The sequence below is a fragment of the Bos grunniens genome, chromosome 9 (assembly GCF_055505025.1).
Source record: "Bos grunniens cultivar Pamir isolate PY7600 chromosome 9, Bosgru_T2T1.0, whole genome shotgun sequence".
Lineage (NCBI taxonomy): Eukaryota > Metazoa > Chordata > Mammalia > Artiodactyla > Bovidae > Bos > Bos grunniens.
The window spans coordinates 81472195-81487301 of NC_141173.1; the positions used below are offsets into that span (position 1 = coordinate 81472195).

The 15107-nt window shown below is 40.0% G+C and overlaps 1 protein-coding gene across 4 annotated transcripts in view; it reads left to right on the forward strand.

Annotated features, from left to right (window-relative positions):
- The first annotated feature begins 433 nt into the window (after positions 1 to 433).
- Positions 434 to 15107, forward strand: part of AIG1 (androgen induced 1) — a 272208-nt gene continuing 257534 nt past the window's right edge. For all 4 annotated transcript variants that reach the window (XM_086318129.1, XM_086318130.1, XM_086318132.1 and 1 more), the window contains exon 1: positions 434 to 605. In XM_086318129.1, the coding sequence (XP_086174255.1) occupies positions 465 to 605 (141 nt within the window). In that variant the 5' untranslated portion in view covers positions 434 to 464. The remainder of the gene's footprint in view (positions 606 to 15107) is intronic.

Consider the following 15107-nt stretch of genomic DNA (forward strand, 5'->3'; position numbering starts at 1 on the left):
GGACCGTTGGTCCACACTGGAGTCCCCTCCTTCCGAGCGGGTTTCCAGGTTCCGATGCCCGGCCCCGCGGCCACCCAGCCCGGGCCGCGCTCCGTCTTCACCCGGCAGACGCCGCGGGCCGCGGTTCCCGGAGCCCCATGCGCGCTCCCCGAGCCCCGGCCGCCCTCGAAGGCCGCCCACCCGCTCGCGGGACTCCGAGGGGGGTGTCCCCGGCCAGGTCTCCAGGGCTGGCGAAGGCAGCAGCAGAATGACGGAGATGACGAAAGAGCTGACGCCACGCCGCCCACCCGGCCGCCGCCGGAGCCCGCACACACCGCCCCGCCCGCGAGGTCGCCCGCGCGCTCGCGCTCGCGCCGGTCCCGCGGGGCGCGCCCCGCCTCCTCCCGCCCCGCCCCGCCCGGGGTTCCCACGGCGCCCGCCCGCGCCCGGCGCCGTCCTCCCCGCCGCCCAGGCCTTTGGCGAACATGGCGCTTGTCCCCTGCCAGGTGCTGCGGGTGGCCATCCTGCTGTCCTACTGCTCTATCCTGTGCAACTACAAGGCCATCGAAATGCCCTCGCATCAGACCTACGGAGGGAGCTGGAAATTCCTGACGTTCATTGATCTGGTAAGGCCGCCCCCCTCCCCTACCCCTTCCTCCCCGCACCCGGAACCGGCGTGTGTTTGTGGGTGCGCCGGCATCTGCGCGCGTGCCGCCGGCATCCAGCCGCGTCCTCCCTTCTTCCCCAGTGACTGCGTCTCAAAGGCCCCGCAGCCCCCGCAGCAGTACCTTCGGAAGCACCCAGCGTTACCTGGTAGCTGGGGCACAAGTGCAGATGGGTCGAAGCCAGGTGGTGGGCTCTTTGGAGGGGAACACACACCTGCTTCTAAGAGGTGCCTTGGGAAGATTCTCCTCTTAGCAAATGGATCGGACGACCTTGATCAGGAGCGGCCTGAGACCCATTCGACCCCCAAGATGCTTTCCAGAGCACCCACCGTGGGATCAATTTGCAGCAGCTGGAAGATACTGGCTATCTTCGAATGACTTGGAGCTTCCTCTGAAAGGACCAGAGTTGTCCTCACAAAGAAGAGAAGGCTCCTCAGAAAGAAGAGAAATCGCCTAATAAAGTTGTCTTCCTTTTATCTGTTTTTTTTTTTTTTTTTTTTGCCCCATGTCACTAATTTACTTCCAAACTTTGTCCTCAGAAACATTAGAAGAGAAAGATTTTCCAAATGTATTCTCAGTGTGACGCTACACTTCTCCCTATCTTACCGTGTAAAAGTTCACAGTAGTTTGCATAAGCAACTCCTCTGTTGGCACAACATCATGGCCTTGGAAGTTGTAGTTTGTTCCCTTTTTTATCGACAGCTTACCACTTCTGGCACTAAAAGGGCCAGAGAATCAGCCTGAGCATAAGACTCAATAAGGACATGGGGTGGAACCTAGGAACTTCAAGGTGATAGGTGACTAAGATGAGCTCAAACACACACTAAAAGATGGTCAAGTACGAACAGAGAAAACAAAAGCGAGAAGTTCTAGGGACTAGAGAAAATGTAGAACCCAGTAAATCAGTCGCCAGAACTACCAATACACGAGGTTCACTGCACAAACGAGATTGTAATCTCTTATTGTTGACCCTTCATTTTGATGAAGAGAACTTGATACCTGTTTTGAGATACTTTCAAAGGCTGAGGATCCTTCAAAGAAACGCAGTTAGCGGGAGTTTTGTGTAGAAATACCATTTTAAATCTGTATCGTGTTAGATATGTTCTGAGAGGAATTTAAGTCATTTTTTTTTATCAGCACTCTCTAAACTGGGCACAAAGACTGCCCAGGACATGGTGTTTCAGGGGTTTCAATTTTCAGTTCCTCAACTTCCAGCTCTTTCTTGAAACTGATCTGCCTCTGAACATGGCTATTGCCTGCCAGTTCTCCTTTCTTCTGCCCCATTCATCCAAGGCCCAAGCACGTGACAAGGCTCTGTGTTGTATTTATCTGTTCCTTTTACCTTTCAGAAGATGGACTGGTGTTACTAGAACTATCTTCATATTTGCTTGAAAAACGAAGTCAGGCTTGTCTTGACAAAAAGTCGTCTTGGGTTGATTAGCTCATCCACGGGCCCTACCTTTTCTAATCTTCCATAGACTCAGTGAAACCTGCAGTCCTGAGGTTCTAATAAATATGGACCAGAGCATTAGAAATCATGTCCCCTTTCAACTGTGCAAACTTAAGTTATTTAGATGTTTGAACATTTGGATGTTATTTAAAAATATGTGCATAGATTTTCAGAATTCTTCTTTACTGGCTATATGAAGAAAATCTGTTGGATCACTACCTTATCCTGTTCTTGATCTCCCTTAGAGCTGGCCCAAGGAACTGCATTGAGTTGATACACTGATGAAAACCCCACCAGAACCATAGGAGCTGTGAACAGTTCTCAGAAGTAATAGATGTACTTTAGAGGGCATAGGAGAGAGGATCAGCAGGTGAGAGGGGTACATATTGAGGGTGTCATTAACCCGTGCAAGAGATGACACCTTCTCACACTGGCATGGCTTACTGTGTGTTACAGAAGAAGACTCACAAGAAACAATATATCTCTCATAACCTTTGTGTGACATCAAACTTTAGTAGAGCCCATCTGACTCTGCTTAAACTGTCATACAGTTTGTATTTTAGCATTTGGCGATTGGACCTGTCTGTTTTAAATAATGATAATCACCACAAACATGCTTTTGTCTATCAGAATTCAGGCCATGGATTCAAATTTGAAACTTTTACTTTGTTTCACGTTTAGATTCAGTTTGCATAGGGCCTTCAGCCAATCGTTCAAACTCTATCTCTGTGGCTTTGGATTGAAATATAATAAATCCTTAGTCGAGAGTTCCTATGAGAAAGTACAGTCTAGAATATATTCAAAGAAACACTCATGCAAAGTGTTATTCTTTTTGTTATTAGAGATTTAGAGTCTTTGGCGCTTAAGCATTGTACAGCTGTTTAAACAACCATCCTGTCAATCCCTAGTAATGGCATGAAAAGATTAGGCTACTATAATTTACTCATTTAATTTCTCATTTTTGTGTGTGTTTAAGAAAATAATAAACACTATTACTTCAGTGCTTTGGACATTTTTAATGGTTCTAAACCCATTAGAGCAATTCTGAAAGAAGATTTAGTTTCTTAAAACTTCAAGGAAAAGGCCCTTTTTGTAGGCAACTTAGATCACAGAGAACCAAGACATTTATCCTGGTGGTCACACCTGATTCTGTGATCGGTGGCATCAGTTTACCAAAATGTAGCTCAGAAATTTCAGGCAACGTGGATCCAGGAGAATATGGTTATGCAGCAATGGCCATTCCAGCCATATCTGTATCTTTCTTTGAGTATGAGAGTCATCCCAATAGAATCAGAGCTCATGGCTAAAAACTGAAATGCAAATTATTGCTATCAGTAATCTTATCCTATTATTGTTATTCCTTAAGAGCTTCGTTTCCTAGAATCAAAGAACAGTGAGAGAACTGAACGTGCATCAGGAAAATTCAGTTAGTAAATGGAAATGGAACACTTGGCATGACAGGCAGAATAATAGACCACCCCCCCCTCCAAAAAAAAAGTCTGCATTCTGATCCCTGAAGCCTGTAAGTATGTGAGGTTACATGGCAAAGAAATTAAGATTGCTAATCAACTGACCTTCAAAGAAGGAGGTTTATCTACAGTTTATTGCAGTTTATCTACGTTACTGCAAGGTTTCGTAAAAGTGAAGGGACGCAGAAGAGACGAATGAGTCAAAGGAAGATGTGACAGTGGAAGAAAGTCACAGAGAGATACAACATTGCTGGCTTTGAAGGTGAAGGAAGGAGCCAAGAGCCAAGGAATGTGGGAGGTGTCTACAGGCTGTAAAGGGCAAGGAAATAACCCCTCTCCCAGAGCCTCCAGAAGAAACACAGCTCTGCTGACACCCTGATTTTAGTCCTGTGAAACCCATTTTGTACTTCTGACCTCCAGAACCATAAAATAATAAATCAGCATTTAAGCCACTAAACTTATGGTAATTTGTTGCAGCAGCAATAGAAAGCTTGTACACTTGGCTCTAAAGCCTGTGACCTAAAAAAAAAGCCTTAAATGTTATTGTACTTATGCAAGAAGATAGTGACTTAGTTCTTTATGTATATTAGACAATTGGTTAATTTTAGTTTTAACCAAAATACAGGTTTTTCCCTTCTGCATCTGTGAAACTGCGCTGGGGAGACATACATGTGACAACGGGCAATGTAAGAATCTATAAAAGTGGAATAGCTTCAGAAAAACTAGCCCTTTTCTTTACTGTGAAGTATTTTAGAAATTATCATCATGCAGCATGCCATGCCAGGAGGAATACTCTTAACTGGAAATAAACTGGAAAGAAAAAAATATTGAACTGACTACTGTTCAGATATTTTCGTAACCAGTATTACAGCTGATGAATTTTCTTCAAATGATGTAGATTCATTCACTTATTCACTAATCAAGTAATTTCCCAAGTTATATAATAATTGACCCTCAACATGATAGAAATGAAGAATCAGAATCAAACCAACATAAATAAAAGAAAAAAGAAGCCGGATGTTGAAGCCTAAGAGTAGTACTGGAATACAGTGGGGGTTTAGTAAACATTTGAATAGACGGAATCTTTCCATGTGTTCAGTAAGTATTCTTTCCTTGTGTGTCCTCCTATAACCATTCAAAATACTGTGGATTTTTGGAAATATATCAATCAGAATTTTACTGAGCTCTATGTGATAGAATGTTTAAACCATGAATGAGAATCAACTTCTTTGAAAAACATGAACTGGACATTTGTTATAAAAAATTATTATAGACTTTGGATTTAAGACGCTTTGATTTTTAAAAATTGAAACAGAAATGTGATGATCTGGTCCCATTTGCTCTAGTTCGTGGTTCTCAGCGTTCTGAGGGTTATCATGTCCTGTGTGTGTGCATGCTCAGTTGTGTCCAACTCTTTGTGACCCCGTGGACTAAGAATACTGGAGTGGGTTTGCCATTTCCTACTCCAGGGGATCTACCGGACCTAGGGATCAAACCCATACCTCCTGCATCTGTTGCAGTGGCAGGGGGATTCTTTCTCACTGAACCACCTGGGAAGCCCTGTCATGTCTTAGGGCTCCATTATATTCATCATTTCTCCTGCACTGACTTTCCATTCATGCACAGGCAGAATGTTAGTGAAGCCCTACCTCCTCAAAGTGTGGTCTGAGGACCAGAAGTGATCTTACCTGGGAGCCTCCTAGAAATGTGGAACCTCTGGCTCTGCCCCAGACTTTCTGAAGAAGCATTTACTTGTTAATAAGATTATTCTGTGATTCTTTTGCACATTCCAGTTTGAAAAATACTGCTCTGGGCCACACTGTTTCTGTTTTGTCATTTACTATGGAATAGCTTGTAGAAAACAGCCTTCATGCATTAATTCTGCCTACTGTATTTAAAACATTTAAGCATACTTCAAATATATTTAATTATGTCACTTTTATTGTGACATGGTTCAAACGATGTGAAAAAAATGACAACTTTAAGAGAAAGAGAAAAATATGTATTTGGCACCAAAGGTCCGCTGTTTGTAGCAACTGAGAAACAAATTTGGCTAATCTTCAGGGAAACCAAGTGAAAAAGAATACACATTTGATTGCATTGTCTCTACTGTTGGAATAAAGGAAGTGTAAAAATTTATCAGGAAAAATACAATTCTTTCCAGACAACTGACTTTGCAAGGTTCTTTATCACTCAGCTAGTCATAAATGACCTTGGGTAGCATAGCAGATAATGCCTTTGATTATTTTCTAGCAGATTATCTATGGAAATATTCTTATAGTTTTTTTTTTTTTTTTTATATTATGATTTTATGAAAGCCAAAGGCATGGTCTTCTGTTTTGACTGGGTGAAGGCATTTTTGCAGAGGTTTAAGGTAATACAATCTGGATACTTATTTTTGTTATCTAAATCTGTTTTGCAAAAGAATTTAAGAAAACCACAGAGGGAGCAGGATAAATAAGAGCTCAGATGTGGAAAAGCTTGGGGTGTTCAAAGAACAGGAAATGGTCAAGTATACCTGGAGGACACATTTTTTTCTTTTAGACATGCTAAGAATTTTTGACCTTTAAAAATATTTAAAAGGGAGAATAAACAGCATAAGAATACTAAAGGATGCATTTGAGTTTGTCTTACATTTTCTTATATACTTGTAAGAAAATATTCTTGACTCTAGCCCATGGCTTAATTTCAAATAGGAAATAAAATATCTTGAGAGGAGAGTCTATATACCATTATGTAACGATGATATTTAGCTTTGCCAGTCAAAACCACATAATGCCATGTGAAGGCCAGTAGTTCATTGAGTAGTCTGAACAAAATTAGTCAGGTTTGTTTTGTTCAATATTATACAAAGAGGGTGAAATTGCAATTTTTTTTTTCAGTGCAATCAGACTTAACCCTAAATGCATATAAACGTCAAGGATTAAATAATGCTTTTTCCTAACCTGGGGGAAGAATTTTGAGTAGGATACTTTGCACAGAGTTCTCTTCCCTCTCTTTGAAAGTGTTTCTTTTGGATCAAACATAAAATAGGGGCCTGGATTTGTCAGAGTTGGGGAAATAGTTGATGATATAATCACTCATTCCCTTTCTTAGTTGCAAATGTTATTGAAATTACAGAGTCATCTGACCATGCTGAGGTCACTTCTTTTCCCATCTCTGCCATTCCGCGTATCTGGTATAACATTTAGCAAAATTGGTAGCTGCTCTTGAGGCTTTCATTTGTTTCTCTGTGTTCCCCTGAAATGTCACATGTTTCTGTGGAAGTGTGAACAATAGTACAGTTTTCCATATTGAATCAGATGTCCCCGTGATCCAAGCACACTTGGAAAAAATCTTACTGCTTAGGATTCCATAACAACATAGCTTGCTTTGTGTCTAGCAGTCTGTGGCTAGACAGTTAAAGGGCCCTGTCTCCTCTGCCTGGTAGTCCTGCCAGAGGACAGTGAGTACAGGGCTCTCTCTATGCACATGAGAAGACCCCTGGAGCAGATCCATCATGGAGGGCAGCAAGGTATGGGATGTTGCTTTGGTAGGCTGGATCAAATAGGCTGATGGAGAATCATCAGAGAAATTTCTGGAATTCACCAGGTGGCAAGAATACTGTCATTTTGAATCTTGAGCAAATGGCATGTGTTCAAGACAATGCTTTAGAAGCATGAAATTCTAAAAAGTTGTTGAGATAATGGTTTAGCCCCTTCGTGTTGACTTTATATTTAGACCTGTCAGGATGTGTTACAACTTAACACTTTAATTTCAGATCAACACATAGCATTCCAGAAAATTTGTACAATTCTGTGCATAGAATTCCATAGCCTGCGTGCATGCTCAGTCATGTCCAACTCTTTGTGACCCCATGGACTGTAGCCCACCAGGCTCCTCTGTCTATGGGATTATCCCAGCAAGAATACTGTTGTGGGTTTCCATTTCCTCTTCTAGGGAATCTTCCCAACCCAGAAGTCGAACCCGTATCTCCTGTGGCTCCTTCCTTGGCAGGTGGATTCTTCATCATTGAGCCACCTGGGAATCACGTAGCCACCACCACAATCACTTAAAAATATTAGAATATTTTCCTGTGATATCCCCTTATAGTCAAACCCTCCCCCTGAATCTTAATAACCACAAGTTTGTTTTCTGTCCTTATAGTTTTGATTTTTCTAGAAATACATATAAATAAAGCATATGGTATATAGCCTTTGAATCTGGCTCTTTTCATTTAGCATAATGCATTTCAGATTCTTTCACGTTGCTGTGTGTATCCACAGTTTGTTCCATTTTAATGCTGAGTAGTATTTCATGGCATTGATATATTGCTTTGTTGATTCACTGCTAAACTGAAGTGCATTTGGCTTTTTTTCTAGTTTGGAGTGATTGTAAGAAAAGCAGCTATAAATATTTGCACAAGTTTTGTATGAACATGAGTTTTCATTTTTTCTGGGAGTGGAATCACTTGGTTATATAGAATTATATGTTTAGCCTGATAAGAAACCACCAAACTGTTTTCCAGAGTGGTTATGTCATGTTGCACTGCCTTCAGCAATTTATGAGAGTTCCAGTTGCTCTGTGTCCTCGTCTGTGGGCATTGTCAAGTGTCTTCTACTTTAGCTGTTCTAATTGGTGTACAGTGTTATCTCATTGTGGTTTTAAATTGCATCTCCCTCATGACTAATGATGGTGAAGGCAATGGCACCCCACTCCAGTACTCTTGCCTGGAAAATCCCATGGACAGAGGAGCCTGGTAGGCTGCAGTCCATGGGGTCTCGAAGAGTCGGACACGGCTGAGCGACTTCACTTTCACTTTTCACTTGCATGCATTGGAGAAGGAAATGGCAACCCACTCCAGTGTTCTTGCCTGGAGAATCCCAGGGATGGGGGATCCTGGTGGGCTGCTGTCTGTGGGGTCGCACAGAGTCGGACACGACTGAAGTGACTTAGCAGCAGCAGCATGACTAATGATGTTAAGCCTCTTTTCTTGTACATCCTTATCATATATATATCTTCTTTCCAGGTACTTGTTCAAATCGTTTGCCCATTTTAATAAAAGATTGTTTTATTATTGTTAAGCTTAGAGAGTTTTTGTGTATGCTAAATAGAAGTTCTTTGTCAAATATGTGATTTGCGAACGTTTTCTTGCTATCTGGGGCTATCTTTACATTTTGTTAGTAGAGGCAGTCCCCGATTTACATTGGTTCAACTTTATAGTTTTTTGATGGTATGAAAGCGTTACACATTCAATGAAAGTTACTCAGTGGTGGTGTCCAACTCTTTGTGACTCCATGGACTATACAGTCCATGGAATTCTCCAGGCCAGAATACAGGAGTGGGTAGCTGTTCCATTCTCCAGGGGATCTTCCCAACCCAGGGATCGAACCCAGGTCTCCCGCGTTGTTGGCCAATTCTTTACCAGTTGAGCTGCAAAGTCCTCATTTTACTTATAAGTGAGCAGTTATGAATGATCAAGGGCTCAGACTCTCCTCTAGCAGCTTCCTTTGCTTAGGCAGAAGGGAAAAAGGGAAAGGAACACTCTCATATAGAGGTGGATGTCACCAGAGTGAACCCCGCCATTCTAGATGTGAAGCCACTTGGAAATACAAGCAAGCCCGAGGGGCTCAGAGAGTTGGTTGGGACAGGACGCAGGTAGTTAACATCTAGGAGCAGAGTCAGGAAACCAGCATTCACGTCCTGTCTACACTGTGCATTGACAGCAGAAGCCAGGGCAAGATGCTTTACTCTGCCGCCCCTTGCTTTGTTTATAAACATGTGATATGTAGTACGATATGCTCTTGTGATGCTGGGTAGGATAGCAAGCCTCAGCTCCCAATCAGCCACGGGGTCAGGAAGGCAAACCACTGATAACTTAAAACCATTCTGTATCCACACAGCCATTTGGTTTTTCACTTTCAGTAGATTATTCAATAAATTACATGAGACCTTCAACACGTTATTATAAAATAAGCTTTGGGTTAGATTATTTTTCCCAACTGTAGGCTAATGTAAATATTCTGAGCGCGTTTAAGGCAGGTTAGGCTCAGCTATGATGTTTGTTTGGTAGGTTGTGCATATTAAATGCTTTTTCAGCTAAGGCAATATTTTCACCTTACCATGCGTTTGTCATGGTTGGATGCACCACACTTCGTTTAATCATTCATCCACTGAAAGTAATCTGGCTTGTTTCTACTTTTGAGCTATTATGTATAAAGCTGCTATGAACACTCATGTATAGGTTTTTATGTGAACATAAGTTTTTATTTCTCTGGCATACATGTCCAAGAGGGCAATTTCTGGGTTTTATCATGATTGCAATTTTAGTTTTAAAAGAAACTATCTAGGACCACAGAATGGCTATACCATTTTACATTTCCACCAGCAATATACGAGTGATACGTTTTCCCCTCATGTTGCCAGTTATATGGTGGTGCCAATATTTTGAAATTTTGGCCATTTTAACTGATGTGTAGTGCCCTCTCATTGTGGTTATAATTTGCATTTCTCAAGTGGCTAATAATCTTGAACGTCTTTTCCTGTCTTACTTGCCATGTGTGTATCCTCTTTAGTAAAACAAATAGTATTCTTTTGTTAAATTTTACTTTCTGGTTGTTTATTGTTAGTATATAGAGATATAATTGATTTTTACATACTGACCTTATATCCTGACTTTGCTAACACACTTATTCTATGAGCTTTGTTGTGAATTTCTTGGAGTTTTTTTTTTTTATGTAGACAATCATATCATCCGCTAATAGAGACAGTTTTCTTCCTTTCTAATCATCATGCCTTTTATTTCTTTTTCATGTTTTATTGCCTTGTTTAATAATTCTAATAATGATATTCATCATATGTGTTGAGAGTGGATAGTCTTGTCATTTCACTTTTAGGGGGACAGTTTTTTGCACTTAAGTATAATATTAGCTATATATTTTTTGCATACCCCCTTTATCACGTTGAGCACAATTCCTACTATTTCTTGTTTCAATTCAGTTCAGTCACTCAGTCGTGTCCGACTCTTTGCGACCCCATGAATCGCAGCACGCCAGGCCTCCCTGTCCATCACCAACTCCCGGAGTTCACCCAGACTCATGTCCATCGAGTCAGTGATGCCATCCAGCCATCTCATCCTCTGTCGTCCCCTTCTCCTCCTGCCCCCAATACCTCCCAGCATCAGAGTCTTTTCCAATGAGTCAACTCTTCGCATGAGGTGGCCAAAGTACTGGAGTTTCAGCTTTAGCATCATTCCTTCCAAAGAAATCCCAGGGCTGATCTCCTTCAGAATGGACTGGTTGGATCTCCTTGCAGTCCAAGGGACTCTCAAGGGTCTTCTCCAACACCACAGTTCAAAAGCATCAATTCTTTGGCACTCAGCCTTCTTCACAGTCCAACTTTCACATCCATACATGACCACAAGAAAAACCATAGCCTTGACTAGACGGACCTTTGTTGGCAAAGTAATACCTCTGTTTTGAATATGCTGTCTAGGTTGGTCATAACTTTCCTTCCAAGGAGTAAGCATCTTTTAATTTCATGGCTGCAGTCACCATCTGCAGTGATTTTGGAGCCCCCAAAATAAAGTCTGACACTGTTTCCACTGTTTCCCCATCAATTTCCCATGAAGTGATGGGACCAGATGCCATGATCTCGTTTTCTGAATGTTGAGCTTTAAGCCAACTTTTTCACTCTCCACTTTCACTTTCATCAAGAGGCTTTTTGGTTCCTCTTCACTTTCTGCCATAAGGGTGGTGTAATCTGCATATCTGAGGTTATTGATATTTCTCTCAGCAATCTTGATTCCAGCTTGTGCTTCTTCCAGTCCAGCATTTCTCATGATGTACTCTGCATAGAAGTTAAATAAGCAGGATGACAATATACAGCCTTGACGTACTCCTTTTCCTATTTGGAACCAGTCTGTTGTTCCACGTCCAGTTCTAACTGTTACTTCCTGACCTGCATACAGATTTCTCAAGAGGCAGGTCAGGTGGTCTGGTATTCCCATCTCTTTCAGAATTTTCCAGTTTATTGTGATCCACACAGTCAAAGGCTTTGGCATAGTCAATAAAGCAGAAATAGATGTTGATTTTACCTCTCTGTTAATGAGGAATATTTGTCTGTAGTTTTTGGGTTTTTTTTTTTTTTGCCTGACTTTGTTAGTATATAATGGTTAGCCTTATTCCTCCTTGATGCTCTGGAAGAAGACTGAGTAAATTTGGTATTACTTCCTCCTGAAATTTGTGATAGAATTTACAAGAGAAAATCACTGAGCCTGGAGTTTTCTTTGTTGAAAATTCAATTTGGTTGATTTCAAGACATAGGACTATTCAGGTTATTTCTTTTCTTTTGAGATGTGGTAGTTTATATCTTTCAGGGAATTGATCCGTTTCATCTAATGTCAACATTCTCTCCTTTTCTTTCATTGTCTTTAGGGTCTGTAGTGATAACCAAAGTTTATTCCTGTTATTGGGAATCTGTATCTTTTTTCTTCATTAGTATGGCTAAGGACTTCTCAGTTTTGTTTATTTTTTCAGAGATCAGCTGTTGGTTTCATTGGCTTTGTCCTGTTGTTTTTCTTTTTTTCAGTTTCATTGATTTCTGCTCTTAAACTTTATTACTTTCTCCCTGCTGTTTGTTTTGGGTTTAATTGGTTCTTCTTTTATTAGTTTTCTAATGTGGAAACAGGTTATTTATTAAATTGAGTTCTTTTATAATATTTAATACTGCTTTAGTTTCATCTTACAAATTTTAATACACTTTATTTTCATTGTCATTCATTTTAAAATATTTTAATATTTCCTTTGAAATTCAAAAAATGATTAAGACTTCATTTTTTTAGAGCAGTTTTAGGTTCACAGCAAAATTGAGGAAATGTAGGGAGGTTTCCTGTATACCCGTTGCCCTCACCAGAGTCTTTCTATTTTACAATGGGTTATTTAAACGTGGTGTTTAATTTATACATTTTTGGCTATATCTCAGATATGTTTCTGTCATTTTTGTAGTTTAATTTCATTCTGATCAGAAATCTTTTTCTGCATAATTTCACTTCTTTTAAATTTGTTGTTTGTTTTTATGGCCTAGAATATGGACTGTCATGTTAAATATTCCATGTACACTTGAATATCAATTACATTAAGTTAGTGAATAATGTTGATCGGATCCCCTACATCTTGCTGATTTTCTGTTTGACTACTCTCTCATTAACTGAGAGAGGAACTCTGAAGTCTCTGAGTGTAATTGTGGGTTTGTCTACTTCTTGTTTCAGTTTTACTTCACATATTTTGGGGCATATATTTTGTTAAGTACATATACATTTAGGAATGCTGTATATTTTGATGAATTATTTGTTTCATGGTTATAAATATTCTTCTTTTTCCTTGATAATTTTTCTTGTTCCAAAGTTTGCTTTGCCTGATACTAACATAACTTTTCCAATTTTCTTTTGATAAATGTTGGATTGTATATTTTTCATCCTTTTACTTTTTTATCTATAGTGACATATTTAAAGTGGATTGTTTTGTTGACAACATATTGAGTCTTATTTTTAAATTTAATTTGATAATCTCTGTACTTTAGTAGATACCATGTACATTTAATTATTGAAATGATTAGATTTAGATCTGCCATTTATTATTTTCTTTTTCTGACCTTTTTTTTTTGTTCCCTCATTCCCCATTTCCTGCCTTCTACTAGTTTATTTTTTAATATTCATTTTAATTTCACTATTGGCTATTTGGATCATCTCTTTGTATTATTATAGTTGCTGTTCTTTGGATTACTGAATACACAACTTACTTTACATACTCTAGAGTGAATAGTTTACCATTTCAATTAAAACATTCCAACCTTATTGCTTCACTCACCCCACTTAGTTGTCATATTAAGTATACCCACATAACTTGAGAAATCCACAGACAGTGTTATAAGTTTTGCTGTCAAGTCAAACGTTCTAAATAACTTGGTTGAGTAAAATAGTCTGTTTATTGACCCAGATATTTACCATTTCTGTTGTTCTTCTTTCAGCCCTTGTGTCCACATTTCTGTCTGATATCATTTCCTGTAAGCCTGAGAATTTTTTTTAGTATTTCCTTAATATTGGTTCTACTGGGAACAAATTATATATTTTAGTTTTCCTTAATCAGAGAGTTCCTCCTAATTTTGTTTTCAGTCCCGAAAGATATTTTCGCTGGGCATAAAATTCTGTTTAATTTTTTATCACTTGAAAGATTTCGTGCCACTGTCATCTGGCGTGATTTCTGATGCGAAGTCTGCAGTCATCCAAACCATTGCTCCCTTGAATGTAATGTGTTATTTTCTGCTGGCTTGCTTGAAGTTTTTTCCCTTTGTCTTTAATTTTCAACAGTTTGATTATGATGTGTCTGGCCATGTTTTTATGAGTTTACCCTATTAGGAATTTGCTAAAGAGCCTCTTGATGAAAGTGAAAGAGGAGAGTGAAGAAGTTGGTTTAAAGCTCAACATTCAGAAAACGAAGATCATGGCATCCAGTCCCATCACTTCATGGCAAATAGATGGGGAAACAGTGGCTGACTTTATTTTTCTGGGCTCCAAAATCACTGCAGATGGTGATTGCAGCCATGAAATTAAAAGACGCTTACTCCTTGGAAGGAAAGTTATGACCAACCTAGACAGCATATTCAAAAGCAGAGACATTACTTTGCCAACAAAGATCCATCTAGTCAAGGCTATGGTTTTTCCAGTGGTCATGTATGGATGTGAAAGTTGTACTATAAAGAAAGCTGAGAGCCGAAGAATTGATGCTTTTGAACTGTGGTGTTGGAAAAGACTCTTGAGAGTCCCTTGTACTGCAAGGAGATCCAACCAGTCCATCCTAAAGGAGATCAGTCCTGGGTGTTCATTGGAAGGACTGTTGTTGAAGCTGAAACTCCAAAATTGGCCACCTCACACAAAGAGTTGACTCATTTGAAAAGACCCTGATTCTGAGAAAGGTTGAGTGCAGGAGGAGAAAGGCACGACAGAGGATGAGATGGTTGGATGGCATCACCGATTCAGTGGACATGGGTTTGGGTGGACTCCAGGAGTTGGTGATGGACAGGGAGGCCTGGCGTGCTGCGGTTCATGGGGGTCGCAGAGAGTTGGACAGGACTGAATGACTGAACTGAACTGAACTGAACCTCTTGAATCTACAGTCTTTAACCCAGTTGAAAAGTTTTCAATGATTATTTCTTGAAATATTTTTTCTGCATCCATCTGTCTCTTTTATCTCTTCAGACTCCATTGATATAAAGATCATACCTTTTGATTATTGTCCCACAAATTTCTGAGGACTTGGGATTTTTTCCCCCCCAGTCTTTTTTTCCTTTCTGTTCTTTAGGTTCCGTGATTTCTATTGATATATCTCCTAATTCAGTGACTATTTCCTTTGTTATCTACATTCTGCTATTAAAAATATCCAGTGAGCTTTTAAATTTCAGCTTTTGTCTTTTTCAGCTCTAAAATTTCTTCTTTTCTTCATAGCTTCTACTTCTCAATTAAGCATCTCTATCTTTTATTCTTTTAAACAATGTTCACTTTTACCTTAT